Source organism: Heteronotia binoei, chromosome 21 (assembly GCF_032191835.1).
Source record: "Heteronotia binoei isolate CCM8104 ecotype False Entrance Well chromosome 21, APGP_CSIRO_Hbin_v1, whole genome shotgun sequence".
Taxonomy (NCBI): Eukaryota; Metazoa; Chordata; class Lepidosauria; order Squamata; family Gekkonidae; genus Heteronotia; species Heteronotia binoei.
Window position 1 is genome coordinate 33809442 of NC_083243.1, and position 18671 is coordinate 33828112.

The 18671-nt window shown below is 45.2% G+C and overlaps 2 protein-coding genes across 2 annotated transcripts; both read right to left on the reverse strand.

Annotated features, from left to right (window-relative positions):
* Positions 1–7159: 7159 nt before the first annotated feature.
* LOC132589558 (protein Tob2-like) lies at positions 7160–7753 on the reverse strand. Its single transcript, XM_060262324.1, has one exon. The coding sequence runs from the start codon at positions 7751–7753 to the stop codon at positions 7160–7162; it is 594 nt and encodes a 197-aa protein (XP_060118307.1).
* A 640-nt stretch (positions 7754–8393) lies between these two features.
* Positions 8394–8963, reverse strand: LOC132589559 (C-type lectin domain family 2 member B-like). The gene has a single exon (XM_060262325.1). It carries the CDS (start codon positions 8961–8963, stop codon positions 8394–8396), a length of 570 nt encoding a protein of 189 aa, XP_060118308.1.
* Between the last annotated feature and the right edge of the window lie 9708 nt (positions 8964–18671).

Here is an 18671-nt window from a genome sequence, read left to right on the forward strand (position 1 = left end):
TAGTGGAGAAATCTTATCAGAAACCAGGTAGCACATGTGGGCAAACATGTCTGCTCTGAGTCTTCTGAGCCACCGTAAGCCCCAAAAAACCATCAAAACTGCCACTTTAAATGCAATGCCCTTCCCCCCTTTTTATTTAGTTATCTCTCTGCCTGCTCTGCAAGCTCAATCTGCATATGTTATTGGCCTTGGTTCCCAGGGCTGCCACCTCAATCTGAAGTGACTAATAGTACAACCTCACACATGGCACTGGGACCAAGCTCAGGTTAACAAGGGTTCCGCAAGCAAACGGCTCTGGGAGCCTGCAAGAAAATCACCACTTGGAAACTACTGATGGTTACTTTTCCACCCCCAAGGCCTCCCCATTTGCATGGAAGAAGCAAAGCTTTTAGTCTCAGTAGTTCAATCAAATGCATTAAAAAGATGAGCATTTTATTTTATGCCCTGAGTAGGGTTCTTTTTCTCTTCTTCCCGGGTTAAGTCAGTTTTGATTTTGTACTATTAACATTAATTAATTTCTATACTGAGACTAGCCATTATATTAGTGGAATACATGTTTTAATCAATTTGTGCTTGCTGTTTTGCGCAATTTAAAGATAGCTTTGTGGTTTGTGCCCAGTTTATGGTGCACATTTACCTCCATGCGCCCTAGGTAATGCTCGTCGGAAGTTCAATGTGCACTCTAATCAGAGCTTGAGAGAAGAATTATGAATGGAATTCCTAGTAATCTGGCTGTTTTCATTTCGGACCATAGTGGAGTGTAGCCCTCTCCAAACCGGTGCTTGAATGCATTATTAAATAACACTGTACACAACTGCTCTGTCATCAAAAGCAGCTGCAAACTGCAATTTTCAGTAGATATTTACCTGTAACAAAAAGAAAGCCATTTGATAGACACCAGCAGTATTTTTCGATATGGATAACTTTAAAAGGGAAACTGTCAAATTGATTTTATAACAGACCTTAAAAAAAAAACGCATTGTTTTCCACCAAAACAATGTCAGCCAGTCACAGTTCACATAAATCTTACTGGTTTGAAAACAAGGGGATTTTGAAAGTGCTTATTTTTAAAATGGCTAATGCCTGTAACAATTAGAATCATAGAGACGGAAGGGGTCTTGCAGACCATCAAAGCCAACCCCCTGCACAGTGCAAGAAATCTGAAGCTAGAACATTCCTGACAGAAAATTGCACAACCTCTGTTTGAAGACTAGAAGAAGAAGAAGATATTGGATTTATATCCCGCCCTCCACTCCGAAGAGTCTCAGAGCGGCTCACAATCTCCTTTACCTTCCTCCCCCACAACAGTCACCCTGTGAGGTGGGTGGGGCTGGAGAGGGCTCTCACAGCAGCTGCCCTTTCAAGGACAACCTCTGCCAGAGCTATGGCTGACCCAAGGCCATGCTAGTAGATGCAAGTGGAGGAGTGGGGAATCAAACCCGGTTCTCCTAGATAAGAGTCCGCACACTTAACCTACGGGGTCTTACTACAGGGCCTACTGTAAGCTCTTGAAGGATTGGCTACATTAGGGTTGTGTGGCCTAATATGCAAAGGAGTTCCTGCTACAAAAAAAAAAAGCCCTGACGAGAACCAATCAGCATCTAGTGATGCCAGCCTCCAGGTGGGGCCTGGTGATTTCCTGCTATTACAACTTATCTCCAGCTGGCAGGGATCAGCTCTCCTGAAGAAAATAGTAAATACAACTGGAGCTGGTGTGAAGATAAGCAATATAAGATAACCACTGGAAGCAATGAACATATGAAGCTGCCTTATACTGAATCAGACCCTTGGTCCATCAAAGTCAGTATTGTCTTCTCAGACTGGCAGCGGCTCTCCAGGGTCTCAAGCTGAGGTTTTTCACACCTATTTGCCTGGACCCTTTTTTGGAGATGCCAGGGATTGAACCTGGGACCTTCTGCTTCCCAAGCAGATGCTCTACCACTGAGCCACCATCCCTCCCCCTGAGCCACCGTCCCTCCCCCAATAAAACTTTCACACAAAGCATGTAAATATGCATTTTTAGTGAAGTAAAACACAAACAAAACTAAGGAACACTGAACATTCTTGAAATTTTCCCCACAAAGTCTTTCAACTAGTGATGTTACAGAGAGAATAAGGAACCATGAGGAGTCCTTTTAAAAGCGGTTCCTTATTCTCTCTGTACCATCACGAGTGGAACACTAAGAATTTAATAGATCCAAGTAGGCAGCCATGTTGGTCTGAAGTAGTAGAACAAAATAGGAGTCGATTGCACCTTTAAGACCAACTTAGTTTTATTCCGAACGTAAGCTTTTGTGTGCATGCACACTTCTTCAGACGAGGAATTTTGACCCAGGTTTATTAGCAATAGAATAATTAACAGCATTCTCACATTCTGACATGTTACTGTTTTATGGTTTCCCACACTAATGCAACTCAGATCAAAGGTTTTCTGAATTTGTTAATTTTACTATTCTGCTATTGGATTTTAACTTTGTACCACTTGGCATTCCAAACCCCACCAGCTATATGTGGTTCCACTTACTGTACCTCATTCCTCGTCTGAAGAAGTGTGCATGCACACGAAAGCTTACATTCTGAATAAAACTAAGTTGGTCTCAAAGGTGCAATCGACTCCTATTTTGTTCCACTAAGAATTTAAAGACTTCACCCATGTCTTCATTAAGTCCTATTTGAAGAGGCTATCATTCTTTGTGACTGTTGAGAGACTTCGTGGGGAAAATTTCAAGAATGTTCAGTGTTCCTTAGTTTTGTTTTTGTTTTACTTCACTAAAAATGCATATTTGCACACTTTGCGTGAAAGTTTTATTGCTTCCAGTGCCTATCTTATATTGCTCCTGAAGAAAATGGCTGCTTTGAAGGGTGGACTCTATAGCAATGTATCATGCTGAGTCCCTTCCCCTCCCCAAACCCTGCCCTCTCCCAGATCCACCCTCAAAGTTTCCAGGTATTTTCCAAAACAGACCTGGCAATCCTATTAGAAACTCTCCAGGGCAGGACCCCAAGGTGCCCCTCTCCCCCAGTTTCTGAAAATGGTGGTCACCAGGGAAGGTGTTAGCAAGCAGCATGTTGCCCACGGGGGAGAAGTTGGAGATCCCTGTATTAAACGATATGACTTGAACAGAAAAGTACCCACTTCTGAACAAAATCCAATTGGAATTACTTGGGTCCACTCCACTTCCTTTCTGAAATTGATGCCATCCATTGAGGCCTAAGGAAATCTGCACTCATCAGCATCCCAACATTGTCCATTCACTCAGTCACTTACAGTGCAATCCTAAACAGACTATGTCCATTGACTCCACTGCTCTTAGAAGGATGTAACTATGCTTAGGATTCAGGCCTGTAGCCACAGGGTGGGGGGCCTATGGGGGCACTGCCCCCTGTCTCCTAGGCAGGGCTCCCTGACTTGCAGCCTGCTCCCTCCCCCACTTTTTTTTTTGCCAGAAGAAAACTTATGAGAAGCAGCAAGCCCCATCAGTGGATGGGAAAGGGTGTCCCCTAACTTTTAAAATCCTGGCTACACCCCTGTTAGGATTGCTCTATCAGTCTTCGGAATGCTTGGTAGGACTTATCCCAGATTGTATTTCCCCTTCCCCTATTTAAATTAAACCTTCCAATTACCTCCTAGTTAGCAATATTCACATAGATTTGCTGGCACTTCCTCTCCACCACCCCGCCCCCCACACACACATACCAGCTTGGTCAAAAAAAAAAATTCAGTTATCAGATCTATATCTTAATTAATGATAAGCTGTTTTAAGTCTGGGAGAAATTAATGCATTTCAAAGTCTCACATTTTCTCTCAATTTCAAAGATGCAAATACCAGAAAGAGAGCAGTTAGACTTTAAAAGAAAAATTTATATTTCCCTCTTGGTACTTCTTTCAGTGCTTTCTAATTAAGGACAAGCAGCCAACACAGTATCATATACCAATCTGGTATTTATTAACAAAGCTTGTCATGGTTTTTAACTGATTATTGCTCAGAGGATCCTCCCCTCATTAATATAAATGAATTAGGAGGAATATAGCCAAATGTTTCAAATGGGAATTAACACGAGACTGCAAGGTATAATTAGCTGAAAATACTAAATACATCAAAGTATTAATTTATATGTGTATATGCCATATTTATATAGCATGCACTGGTTTTTTCCCCTCCTAGTTGTTGCATCTGGTATGCATAGTGGAGATATACACAGCATCAGTGTTCCCTAAACTTCTGGTATCTGTGGCACATGATTTGGGTGAGTTAAGATAATAGTGCTGTGATCTTCACACATACATGCACACAAACAAACAAATCCTCAATGATCCAATGTGCCCTTTTTACAATACTTCCATTCTCACTGGCTATCCTGTGCGATCAGCAGATTTCATGATCATGCTAGGTGTTCAGCCAATATTGCCATCTACTTGGACTCCTATGTGATATTTGTTGTTCAGTCACACAGTCGAGTCCGACTCTTTGCGACTCCATGGACCACATCACGCTAGGCCCTTCAATCTTCCATCCTCCTACGTTTGCTCAAATTCATGTTCGTTGCATTGATAACATTGTCTCAGCCTTTGCCATCCCCTTTTTTTACCTTCAGTCTTTCCCAGCATCAGGGTCTTCTCCAGTGAGTGCTCCCTTCTCATTTGGTGGCCAAAGTATTTAATCTTCAGTTTCAGTATCTGACCTTCCAGGGAACCATCAGGGAAGTCAATATAATGCCTTCCTCTGAACCCTCCCCCCCAAAAAAACAAACAAACAAACAGTTCAGCGCATGAACATAACTTATACTGAGACAGGCTATCGGTCTGTCAAGGTTATTACTGTCTACTCTGATTGGCAGTGGCTTTATAGGGTTTCAGGCAGAGGTTTTTCATATCACTACTTGCTGTTTCCTTTTACCCAGAGTTGCCGAGGAATGAACCTGGGGCCTTTGGCATGCAAAGCAGATGATTTACCACTAAGCCATGGCCCCTCCCACTTCCCAATTGCCCGGGTGAGAATTTCCATCTACAAAGCATTTGCTTTCCAAATCAGAACACTCAATATTCTCCACTTCTTTCCCTTCCACCTGGTGGTGTAGCAGGGAAACCCTATTTATACATTACCAATTTCTGCCGGATCAATAACGGAGGCCGCGGACACGAGGGATCAGGAAAACAGCTTCTTTATTTAACGTGCATAAGCGCTCTATACACGGGCATCAGAGAGAGGGTCTGAACTCTCAGCTCTGAGCAGCGAATTACAAATTTCTGCTTCTTTTTATTGGGTTTCTTCTCCCCAATTGCCAACTCAATATACTACGTCACAAATATACTACGTCACATTTTTCACCACAATTCGGGTTGTTTTTCAACCGTCAGGGCCTCTGTTAGGGCCTTTCCTAGGGCCTCTGTAAACCCTGGTTCCTCTTTCTCTGGAAACATTTCAGGTTTCGTTCTATGTTTTTCAGCTTGTGGTTTTAACAAGGTCAATGACCTGTCACAGTTCCCTTTTTGCAAGCTAACACTCCTTTGTTTCAAGCTGCTATAGAAGATTATTTCACATTTTTCAAAAGCACTCTTACATATTTCTAACATTGCTATATTGATTAGGTATTGGTATTAATTATTGATCCACTGCTATATTCCCCTCTTTCAAACGGAGTTTGATTACTTATCATTACATCCACAAACCATCACACACATACTAAAATCAACCTACTTAAAGCCAAACATCAAACCCATAATACATTTGATAATCAATCAGCTGGCTGTTGCTCGAGGAATTTCTTCTTCTTCCCGGAGTGTAGAGCAATCGAGCTCCCTAGCTGCAACCGCACAGGAGTTGACCGCTCCACGCCCAGGGAGAGTCATTTCTGATGCCTGTGGAATCCTGCCGTTTCCGGTAGGCCAGGATCCAGAGGGCGTTGCCTGTGGAACCTCACTACTGCCGGTGAGTGAGGTCCAGAGGTCGGGCTTCAAGCAATCACGTCCGGGGCCGAAGCTGCACCTAGAAAGCCTATCTAGGAAAGCTTTGGTTAAAATTGCATAGTAAAACAAAATCTAGTTCAATACAAGCCTATCCTATCATCGTAACATTTCTTTCCAGGGCTGGGTTTTCTCATCTTAACAATCTTCCAAAGGGCTTCTCATGAATAAAATCACAAAGAACTAAACCTTCTTTCTTACTTAAGCATCACAAGATATGAGCAAGGCACTAAGCAATGTGTCAAGCTAAAACTAGCTCAGAACACATTTTGACTACTTAACTCTTCCCAGGGACCAACCTACCTTTTCCCTTCTTCTGTGGCGAGCTCTTGCTAACAAAGGAAAGGCAATATTTCTTTTTATTATTATTATTATTTTAAGCGCAGAAAGCAAATGAATCAAAACTACTTCAAAAGGGGTCCCCTCTTCGTGACTTCACATCAGGGTTTTAACAGGTGGGATCCTCCTCCAAGCCTTCTTCTTCTTGGAAAAGCTTCTTGAGGTTCAAAAGGGCAGAAGCCGCTGCTTCTTCCTGGAGAGGCTCTTGTGGACTCACATCTATCTCAGGGGCCAGGCCGGCTGCTTCGTCTATGTCTTCTCCGTTTCCGTGCTCGTCTCTCTCTGGTATCGCCTCAATTGCAGCTCTTACGTCTGAGACCTCGTTCCAAGCTGTGTGGTTTTGCTTGTAGGGGGCTAGATACCATCCTGTGGCCATTCTCATGACTTTTGGTTCACGCATCGCATGCCAGTGGTGGTCGAGCACTCCCCTTCGGCCTCTTCCTCTGTCGCGGAATTGGGGAGGGGCGTCTGGGCACGAATGGATCCAGTGCCCCCTCCCGCGGCAAAAGGCGCACTCGTCGCGTGCCAATGATGGTCTCATAGCCCTGGGCCTACCCGGAGGTCGGGGCATCTTTTCTTCTTGATCGTCTGGGGGTCTTCTGCCTCTACCACGACCCTTTGAGGTCTTCTTCCCCGTTTCTTCCCAGCTGGAGCCGCTGTCTTTCTGGCTCGTCCCTTACGACCAACTTTAGGGGGACTATCTTCCTCCAGCTCCTGGTTCCAGTTGAGGCAGACGTCAATCTGGGCCTCCTGCGGTGGAGGGGACGATGCCATCTTCTCTCACTCCTCCAGCAATGGCGTTTAGCAACTGTACAAGAGAAGAAGCTTATTTAAACAAATCTCACAGTCAGCCCTTTATTTTCCTGGGCAAGCAAGACCCCAATTCAGCCTTTTGCTGCTTTTCTTCACTTTTGTGGAGCCAAACTTGGTAGCTGCAAAAGTAGCCACGGTGAAAGTCAGACCAGAAGATTGGTCAGCAGATGGAGGTGGGGAGCCGGACAAGAAGGTTGTCTGACTCCTAGCGGGGACAAAAGCCGGAGCCTCAGGGTTGAGCCTGCTTCTGCTTTTGCTCTGTCCCTTGGCTGTGCTGCAGCCTTTATTGTCTTTCAGATACACGGTCTCGACTGGCCCTTCTTCCCCAAATCGGTAGGAGACTTCAAATGGGTCAATCCACACAGTCAATTCTGCAGGAATGCTGTCCTGGACATCCTCTACAGTCAGTCCACTTCTTCTGGCAGCCAATTCTACTACAGAGTCTCTGGTCTTCCCTATCCAAATACAGCGATAGGCGGACCCCCTTAGGGGTGTCTCTGGGTACCAGTGGCCTTCATATTTCCTCTCAAGTAGCTGCTCTAATTCTTCCCTAAAATGGTCAACCCTTCTCCGTGGGAGCCAATCGTACAGGTAAAAGGTGATAACACTCAAGGCTTCCTTCACCTCCTGATACATGCCTAACGGAGATAGAGGTTGCCCTGAATGCCTCCAAGCCTAATCATGGGTCGGAAGTTGGGAAAGGGCATCACATGACTAACGTGGGTTTCCTGTGCCAACTGATGCAAGGGGCAGGGGTCTGAAGGACCAAAAAGGCGGGGAGCCTTGCATTGGGCTTAAAGGACCAGCTCCCTACAACTGAGGGCAGCCGAAAACACTGCTCCATGTCTTAAATTTGATTCCCAAGGGGTTCCTTAACTACAGTGCCTTGTCCAAGAGGTGACCATTCAGAGATGCCACACCCGGCAATTGCATACCACTCAAGCTACACACCCATATTCAATTAATGATGTGCAAGTTCAAGTAATACGCAGCCGCCGGATCCCTATGACATGAGCATGGCAATCCCATTACAATCATAAAACAAAGTAAAGCATAGTTTTCCTGGTTAACAGATAGCATCTTTGGGATTCTCCAGGAATCTCCTGGGGTAAAAACACATACATTTTCTTTGCAAATCGCCAGATAGCTGATTCACACTGGCACTTCCCGTTTTTCTAAGGGAGGGTTACGCAATACTGCAGAAATATTTCACATCACCACAAGCGGCCTTTTACACTGCCCTGCTGCTTCTAGTAATGTGAGGTTGACTCTGATCTTAATGTCTCCCTACACTTCCAGCACAGGCATCCGCCTGGCTACAGAGGAAGTTTTTCTCCAGGGAACACCTGGTACTACTTACACCAGTATCATCCAAATAAGCACATACATTATCTCCTCGCACAAGAAACTGATCAGCAAACTCTGTGCCATTTTGCCATTTCCACACCAGGCCTGTCTGTCTGGAGAGGCCAATCCAGTGGTGTACAGGGCGAGTCAGGTTCACTAGGAAACTCAGATCCCATTGTGAATCAATCAATGCCAAAGTGGCACCAAATGCAGAGCATTTAGTCTCACTGCTATTCCAATCCCTTTCATCTTCAGATTTATAATAACATTTCCCATGGTACCCAATCCAATGTTGTGGGCAGGCAGTGATGCCAAGAAAGGGGCATGGTGAGCAAGGCTGTGTCTTTTGGACAGCCATTACAATGATAGTTATAAGCAGAACTGCACCCACTACGGGGACTGCTAAAAACTTCTTCCACAATACACTTCGGGAGCCCACAGCTGCTGTACGCTGCTGCGGGGACCCTTCTGGGACATCTAAAAAATCCAGACTCCTCATTTTCCTCCAGGAGTCTATCTATGCCACAGTCCTATTTATAATCCACCCCAAACTCAGACCAATGATTTGACGCGCTGCCCTTGGCTGCATTAGTCTAAACCAAAAAGGCGACTCGTCAAATCCTTAAAGGCGGCCCAAGGCTGGGTGGTAACTCAACCTCTAAGCTCCCTGGGGTAGCTGTCCGACCTTTGATCTTCCAAGCCAGTAGGGGTCCCTCCCCAGTTTTCCTTAGGAAGCACCACCTCGTGCGTCCTACGCCTCCAGTCGGGCCCCTGATTTGACCTCCTAGCAACCAAGCAGTCATCTCCCCCTGTTCTCCTGCCCACAGGCAGATATTATGCCTGTGCCTACGGGGCGCTGGAGTGCGCCAGCAGAGGGTCAGTAATCCTGGAGTGTAGACCCAGGGTCCTACCAACCTACGGAACCTCCGACGGGGGCTCCAGTGAGGCTGATCCTGCAACTGAAAGTCTGGGGAGGGATTCATGCGGTTGTACTAGCGAGGTATCGTCGAGGTACTGGCCGACTAGCTGGCAGACCACCGCTTTGGTATTAAAGGGGTCCCATCCAGCATCCAAAGTCGCTATGTACCAGGCCAGTTCAGGCTCGACCTGTGGGCTAAGGCTAAGTGAGCTCTCTCCTTCAGAGCAGCGCTTACAATTTCGTGAGTGAAAATCCTTCACAGCTAATGGGTGCTGGGCAATCAGAGGGGACCAATTCACCGCCCTCTTACTGATTACTGGATGGGCAGTTTGGGACTTAATCTCCCAGGCACAGATGCGGCCCCCCTCTTTTTGTCTAAGAAAATACCACCGCGCCCAGGTGCCACCCCCCCCAGCGAGAGTCTTCGCTCGTCACTTAAATAGCCACCCAGTGGTTGTATCGTTGGACCCTTCCCACAATTGGACCCGAAGGTAGGGGCAAAGGGCCTCTTCCCAGCAGAGGGACAATTTATTTGGGGTGCGCACCCAGGGACGAACTATATAATAGAACTTATCGCCTGGAGCCCGAAAGTCACAATCTTCCCAATCGTAGAAATGCCTCCCCTCTTCCCTGGTAAGGGAGGGAGAACACATAAAACCCTTACTAATGAGGAGGCGCAAAAACCCTCCTTTCTTTCCCCACTTTTTCGAAAGCTCTGAAAAAAGAGTGGGGCACCCTGCCAAAACCTATAGCAGGATGGCAAACACAAAAACAGCAGGGGCGTCCCCCAGATGATACGTGCACTTATGGTTAACCAGACAGACAAAACATTGCAGACATTTTGGACACACAATTTCCCTAAACAGTAAACACAGATTTTTCCCAAATGGAAGAAGAGGCGGCCTCTCCCTGGCGGGTGACTCAGCCGTTTTATTTTTCTTCTTCACCCAGTACCCTACCTATAGGAAGCAGAAGGGTCGAAATCGTCCCTTCCCCTCTTCGAATGCAGCCCGTAGCCTAGTGCAGCGGCTGCATGCGGAACCGACTAAGGCCCGCCGGCAGAAGGGGCTAATACCTTCCCTTCTCCGTCGATCAGACACTGTTAGGAGGCCGCAGGCGGAAGGCGGCTATGTCCCTTCCCGCGCTGTGGGTCCTGCGAGCGCTGCTGAAGCGGGGTGTTCCTGCCCGCCCCTCAACGGAGGTGGGCTGTCAGGCGACCCGGTATGGTCACCTACCCGACCATCTCGAAGAGGTTCATTACTGCAGTCAGAGGATGATACAGAAAAAGCTACGTTGAGCACAAGGGCCGAAAACAAAGTTGTCACGGCCTTGTGGTCAAGGTTCTAGGTTGGGGTTCGAGACTCACGCCCCGGGGTCTTCTAAGCAGGGCTGGTTCCTGGTGCCCCGTTCCGCTAGGTCGATTAGGCGTGGTCGAAGGCAGCCGGCGACGGGGGAGACTGAGGACGGTCAGCCCAAAAGAGGGCTGGTGGCGCCACTACCGTTGCTCTAGTCCCACCAGTCAGCAGCAGCCGCAGTCGGCCAGGCTAATAGAACCGGGCCAATGCACCAAAATATGTAGCAGGGAAACCCTATTTATACATTACCAATTTCTGCCGGATCAATAACGGAGGCCGCGGACACGAGGGATCAGGAAAACAGCTTCTTTATTTAACGTGCATAAGCGCTCTATACACGGGCATCAGAGAGAGGGTCTGAACTCTCAGCTCTGAGCAGCGAATTACAAATTTCTGCTTCTTTTTATTGGGTTTCTTCTCCCCAATTGCCAACTCAATATACTACGTCACAAATATACTACGTCACATTTTTCACCACAATTCGGGTTGTTTTTCAACCGTCAGGGCCTCTGTTAGGGCCTTTCCTAGGGCCTCTGTAAACCCTGGTTCCTCTTTCTCTGGAAACATTTCAGGTTTCGTTCTATGTTTTTCAGCTTGTGGTTTTAACAAGGTCAATGACCTGTCACAGTTCCCTTTTTGCAAGCTAACACTCCTTTGTTTCAAGCTGCTATAGAAGATTATTTCACATTTTTCAAAAGCACTCTTACATATTTCTAACATTGCTATATTGATTAGGTATTGGTATTAATTATTGATCCACTGCTATAGTGGTATCAGGACAACTCAGGAGGGCAGTCTGGCCTAGCTATTTTAAACAGACTGGAGAGCAAGTCACATGGCTTCTGCTCTTCCAGGCAGGCTTGGCATTTTGGTGAGCAAAATTAGCAAAACTTCATCCTTATGATGCCATGCCCATTTGCTTTCATTTCTTTAATCAATGCAGGACCAGTTCAAGGTTTGGGAGTGCACATTAGCAGGTTCATATGGAGGAGTGGGGAATCAAACCCAGTTCTCCCAGATAAGAGTCCACACACTTAACCACTATACCAAACAGTCCCGGGTTCTGACAGCTTCACCACCTTAGGCTATGCTGATGCTGGCCCTGAATCAATGTACTACTTAAGGCATTTTCATTTTGTTGCTTTCATTCACTTGGGACCAAGTTATGGTTTTTATCTGATTCATTCCTCCATAGTTGCTTTAACTTCATTTTTTTTAAGTGACCTTTTGATCACAGATCTCCTCAGTATCACCTAGTTGTGCCTTTGAACTGGGAGTCCTGGGTTCATTATATTGAACTCAACTGTGAAGTATCATGGCTGACCTTGAGCCAACCACTCTTTTTGAACTTCAGTGACCTCATTGCATTGTTCTGAGGATGAAATTTGATGCTCCATATGGCTTCCTGGAGGAAATGTGGAATCCACAGGATCACATGATCTATCACAGAGAATGAAGTAGATAGCACAGAAAACAATTCAACGGCATTGGTCCATGTTGCCTTCTCTGTCCTGTAGGACCTATTCTGCCCTGCCCTCCTAGGGGTTCCCAAGTCCCTGGAAGGGTTTTCTTCTACTCTTAGGGCAGCCTGCCACCAACCTGATCATTGTTAGGATTTCTCACTGGATCAGGACTCCTAGCTTCCCTTCCAAGTTCAGAGGCCTTTCCTTGGTGTCTCACACTGCCCAGTTCCAGGTCACCGTGAGGACAGATTAATGCATTGGGCACCGTAGGAGGAATAGCCACTTGCCACTTGCCTGCCTCCCCCAGCTCCCCTCTTCAGATATTTGAGATAGTGGGGATCTATGTAGTACAGAGAAATGCTCCCAGCATCAAACATTATAAAGTTTATATTTAAAAGAAAATGTTTATAAACATACTTTTAGCACAGCACCAGACTGAGCAAGGAATCCAAAAGAAATGGCTAAAAATGCAAATCCTCTGTCCTTCTCTCTATACATGCCCTACCAGCTGTTAAAATATAGAACAGACTATTTACCTTAGATGTTCTAGTTCTCTACAGAATTACAATTGCTTTGGAGCTCCCTTCAGATTGAGCACATGACCAAAATGGCTGCCTCGCAAGAGAAGAGGTCTGTGTGTGCTCATATATGCAGCATCCCAAGAGAAAGAGAGCCCCTGAACATAAGTTTATCTTATCTTTTTCTCCACCTACTGACGCAGTCACACCAGCTCAAAGAAATAAAAATCCTAAATGTTTCCTTCCTGGTGTCCCTCTAGCATTCCATTCCTCCAAAAATATCTGTTTCCTGCTTGAATGGAGAGAAGGGAGGAAAAAGAAGAAGAATTGCAGATTTATACCCTGCCCTTCTCTCTGAATCAGAGACTCAGAGTGGCTTACAATCTCCTATATCTTCTCCCCCCACAACAGACACCCTTGAGGTGAGTGGGGCTGAGAGGGCTCTCACAGCAGCTGCCCTTTCAAGGACAATCTCTGCTAGAGCTATGGCTAACCCAAGGCGATTCCAGCAGGTGCAAGTGGAGGAGTGGGGAATAAAACCTGGTTTTCCCAGATAAGAGTCCACACACTTAACCATTACACCAAACTGGCTCTTTGAGAAGGGCAGGATATAAATCTGCAATTCTTCTTCTTCTTCCCTCTGTGCTGTGCCTGTCCATCCCATTGTCTATAGCTAGACCCATTAACATGTGTATGAAGGTAGCTAAGGTGATTCTGAACAGCCATTGATGGCTGAGACCTGCCTCCTGGAAGGCACCTAGCACTCTTTTCATTTCATTTCATTTTATTTATATCCTGCCCTACCCCACCAAAGCGGGCTCAGGGCAGCTTTAGAAGAAGGGTCAGCGCTTGTTTCCCGCCTTTCGCCACCGATAGGAGCATCAAAGCGGGTCACAACCACCTCCCCCTCCTCTCCCCACAACAAGCACCCTGTGAGGTAGGTGGGGCTGAGAGAACGTGACTGGCCGGTGGTCAACCAGCAGGTTTCGTGGGGTGGGAGATGGAATCGAACCCGGTTGATCACGCCAGATCTGAGGCCGCCGCTTTTCCCCACTATGCCACGCCGGCTCTCTTGCTAAATGCTCTAAGTGCAAACCCAAAACCTTGCCAAAAGTTGTGATATAATCACTGTAAACCACTGCAAATTCTGACCTGCCACTTCACAAACTATTTGCCAGCTTCTGAGGAGATGTATCTGTGTTCTTAAGTCCAACAGGTCAAACAGTACCTTCATGCCAACCATCAGGAATTATGAAGGCATAGTCAACTCTGGCATCTTCTTCCAGTTCCAGTTGCCATCAGCCCTTACCATTTGCTCTGTAAGAGGGTCACCCGTCTACATAGTCAACCAGGTTCTACATAGTCAACCTAGGCTTCCAGTGGCTCTATAGTAGCAAAGAGGCACTCATTGAGGCTTTTGCTTCCCAGACAAAAAGGCATTTATTCCAACCTCCCAGGTAAAAAAAAACATTTCTCCATAGTCCATCTTCTCATGTTCTCTGTTCGGGAGCACAGCTCAGTAGGAGATTCCCCCTTTTATAAACCAGTGAGTTTAAAGTCAGAACAACATCCAGCCATTTAAATATATTAAAAATTGTAACAATTCAGTTCACACAAGAAAAAGTGAGACACAAATATGGATTCACTAAACAAACATTTCCTGACTACAGAGAAGAGATTTTGTTTGGTAGCAGGGGTACAACATTGCTCACCGGCTCCTGCTTTTTGCTGTATGTACAGATTCAATATTCTGCTACTTGGTGACTGTATATGGCATACAAGAAATAGATCTATCAAGTACCAACCTAAACAGACTAACAGTGCATGCTATTTTCTCGATACAAGAACGGCAGGGTCAAGTATGTTTGTGTTTGCCACTAAACACTACCCATTATAGACCTCCTTGTGAAACGTGATTTTCTGGTCAAATTGCTTTACTAGTATTTTCCAGCGTCAGGATTTCAGTTCTACTAAATTACTAATTAGAGCTGGGTTTTTTTTAAAAAAAGAAATCATTTCATAAAAACATCTTGGCATGTATGCTAGAATGGCTGGATGCCAAAGCGCCATAATGTTCAGGAGTAATAATGTCTCTGTCTCTGTCTCTCTCTTAACACTGGATGACAGAATTTCAGGCACAATTCACCACAAGTCAAGAGCCGGCTTTCATATTTTAAACTTTTAAACTAAGGTTTTTGAAGAAAATAAAATTGTCTACTTACAAATGTACTAAAATAGTTCAGTTATAAATGTACTGTCATGCAGTTCCTATATGCAGAATAGCTGAGTGGTCTTCTCTTTGTTTTCTGAAGTTTTACAATATCAACTTACCTGTGACAGTGCATGTGTTTTCAACTTATTCTGCAGGGGTTTGTTACTGAAAGAGCAATAATGTAAAAGTTTCATGCAGCTTGTCAAACCCTGTACTGTTACTATATTTTCCCTCAGCATAAACAAAATAAACCAGTAGACTTAGGTATTTGCAAATTGGAATATTCTGTGTATATGCTTCTACACTTGAAATTGCAGTGATATTGTATTTTTATCTTATACATTGCCTATAAACCAGACTTTTCTTCTTTTTTTGCAGTTGTATCTCATAATTATAGCACGGAAACAATAAAAAGCACAGAAGACAATATTTTGGAAAGTATCTGATGAAGGGTTTTACAGTGTACACCATACAGCTTGCAATGCATTTATGATTCTCTCTTATGCAGCAAAGACTAAACAGGGTTTTCCATAATATTTTAAAATGCAAACAATTTATGCAATAGTATGTTTAAAAAGAAACTAATCGGAGTAGTGTGTGTGAATAAAGGTCTAAAACTCAAGAATATAACATATTTGGGAAAGGAGCAAGCTTAAATATCTTTTAAAGGCAACCTTTTTTTTCTAAGCAGCACTGAAAGACAAGTGGGACACTAAAGGACATTTCTTCCCCACCGATATTGGTAAGGCAGGGACTATGCTTTAATGGCAGAGCACATGGTTTCATGTAGGAGATCTCAAATTTAATTCAATGACATCGATTTAATCTAATCCATGAAGAGAGCTCTCACTGATTTTACTCCTAAAAACCAGATGTTCGGGGGCCAAATTTGGAACAGGATGCCCTTACAGCTGCAAGGGAAGGGGAAGTTTAAGTCTCCTTCTTCTCAATCAGAAATAGCCCAGGGAATTGGTGTTTGCCACACTGGTCAAACATATAGGTAGTAGGTACCTGTACTGGTACCTATGTGTTTCTGCAACTGAACAAATAGTGGATCCCTGAAGCCATTCATGGAACTCATCATGTCACATCTGTTTAAGCCCAGAGATAAGCAACTCTAAAAGGAATGAGTAAAGAACCCCTTCCAAAGCACCATTTTCTCATGGAAAAGTGGACCATTTCAGACATTTAAGAGGGACAATGAACATGTACTTGAGGAGGAATAGAATTGTGGCAGAAAGCTCCTGCGTCAAGTTATGCGTTAATTGGAATGACTGATGTGTGTATAAATTTATGTGTATTTGACTTTCTCAGTGCAATCAGGAGCAGGTCATGATCATTCAGGCAGAGCTCCTTTGGGGTATTCCAGTCTGCACACAGGCTTTATATAGTGAATGTACATACAGCTAGAAGAAGAATAGCTTTTTATACTCTCTACCTTAAGGACTCTCAAAGTGGTAGGGTTGCCAGGTCCCTCCTGGCAACCCGTGAGGGATGGCGGGGGACTTACTGGGAGCAGGAGGGTGACCCAGCCAATGTGGAGTGGCCTGACTATGTCATTGCCCACCTGGACCAGAAGTGACATCATTTACCATAGAGTTTTTGCCCAAACACCGGAGCATCGTTCTGACATCCTCAACATGATGACATCACTTCCAGGTCATGTGGACAGTGATGTAGACATGTCACTGCACGTCAGCTGGGCCTCCCTCTTTTTCAGGGTAAGTTCCTTCACCATCTAGCTGATGAGTGGCAGGGTGGTGGGGTTGGTGGAGAGGCACTGCTGCCTCCACTGTGGGGGTCTGGCAATCCTACAAAGAGACTTACAATGACCTTCCCTTCCTCTCCCCACAACAGTCACCTTATGAAGTAGGTGGGGCTGAGAGAGTTCTCAGAGAACTGTGTCTGGTCCAAGGTTACTCAGCAAGCTTCATGTGGAGGAGTGAGGAATCAAACCCAGTTCTCCAGATTAGAGGTCACTGATCTTAACCACTATACCATGCTGAGTCTCAACTAGGCTGAACATGGTGCTTCTGGTCCCAACGAACATTTATCGCCCTTCCCCCCTCTCTAAACACACCCCTCAACAAGCTGACAAAGCCTAGTGACTCTCTTGGGACACACCATTGACTTTCTTCACCTAATGTTGTAGATCCAGGGCCTTTTTTTGTAGAAGAAGCCCAGCAGGAACTCATTTGCATATTAGGCCACACCTCGGGATGTCACCATTGTTTCACACAGGGCTGTTTTGTAGAAAAAGCCCAGCAGAAACTCATTTGCATATTAGGCCACATCCCCTGACCCCAAGCCAGCCGGAACTGCATTCCTGTGCGCTCCTGCTCAAAAAAAGCCCTGTGTAGATCTAACATCAGGGACCTGCAGGACTTATCACAGTTCCACAGGGCCTGCAAGGCTGAATTGTTCCAGATGGCATATAACATATAAATGGGAGATGGATGACACGTCACCTGGATCTTTCTCATATTAGTACCAACTGCCTAGGATCTGACAGCTTTGGAGAAAGGAAGATACTGTATGATCCTGCCTAGAATAGATGAAGTAGCACCATTGTGATTTTATCTGATTGTTTTACTGTTTTAATGTTTTAACATTGTTTATTTTATGTCATTAGACACCTTGAGTCTTTGTAGAATGGGCAGGACAGAAATCTAACGTAACACATAAATAAATAATAAATATATACTATTGAATTTCACAGCCTTGCTGGGTCGATTCAAATAACCCCCATTTTGATTGTACATCTTCCTTGTGCAAACTAAAACTGTAATTATTTTAATGCTGCTTTGTTCCCTTGTGCCATTTCCCTCAAATGAACTTTCACAATAGCATCAAGGTAGCTTTCCCCCCACTGTTCCATCAATCTACAAAGAAGCATGAGAACAAAAGAGGTACTTCTCTGGACATGGTGGCTAACCCGCTGCCCTGGAGGACCAACAAACAGGAAAGAAGTCAAAAGCTTTCCCTGTATATTCCTTCTTAGCACTAAAATTGCCATCATCCAGGTGGTGCTTGGAGATTTCCAGTATTACAAATGATCTCCAAACAGAGATCACTTCCCCTGGAGAAGACGGCAACTTTGGCTGGTGGACTATGGCATCATACACTACTGAGGTTTATCCTCTCCCCAAATCCCACTTCCCTAAGATCCACCTCCCAAAATCTCCAGGGATTCCCTAACCCAAAGCTGGCAACCCTACTTAACACAGTGTTTCACAGTTTCAGTGCCTCTGGATGGGGATGTTCCTAGGGCTGCCAAAACCAATTCAAGAAATATCTGGGGACTTTGGGGGTGGAGCCAAAAGACTTTGGAGGTGGAGCCAGGAGCAAGGGTGTGACAAGCATAATTGAACTCCAAAGGGAGTTCTGACCATCACATTTAAAGGGACCACACAGCTTTTAAATGCTTTCCTTCCATAATGAGGGATAGGGGCACTTTCTTTTGGAGCTCATAGAATTGTACCCCCTGGTCCAATCTTTTTGAAACTTGGGGGGTAGTTTGCAAAGAGACATTTGATACTATACTAAAAAATTGGCACCTCTACCTCAAAACACATCCACCCCTCAAGAGCCCGAGATACCCACAGATCAATTCTCCATTATTTTCTATGGGAATAAGTCTTCATAGGGAATAATAGAGTTCCCAGCAGATGTTTTCCTCCCCTCTCCCTGCTTTCTGATGACCCTGAAGCGGGAGGAGGGACTCCAAACCGGAGGATCCC

What these genes read in the sequence shown, in the direction of transcription:
- LOC132589558 (XM_060262324.1), bottom strand. Translation starts at nt 7,753, where the DNA reads ATGTATCAGGAGGTGAAGGAAGCCTTGAGTGTTATCACCTTTTACCTG.
- LOC132589559 (XM_060262325.1), bottom strand. Translation starts at nt 8,963, where the DNA reads ATGAGGAGTCTGGATTTTTTAGATGTCCCAGAAGGGTCCCCGCAGCAG.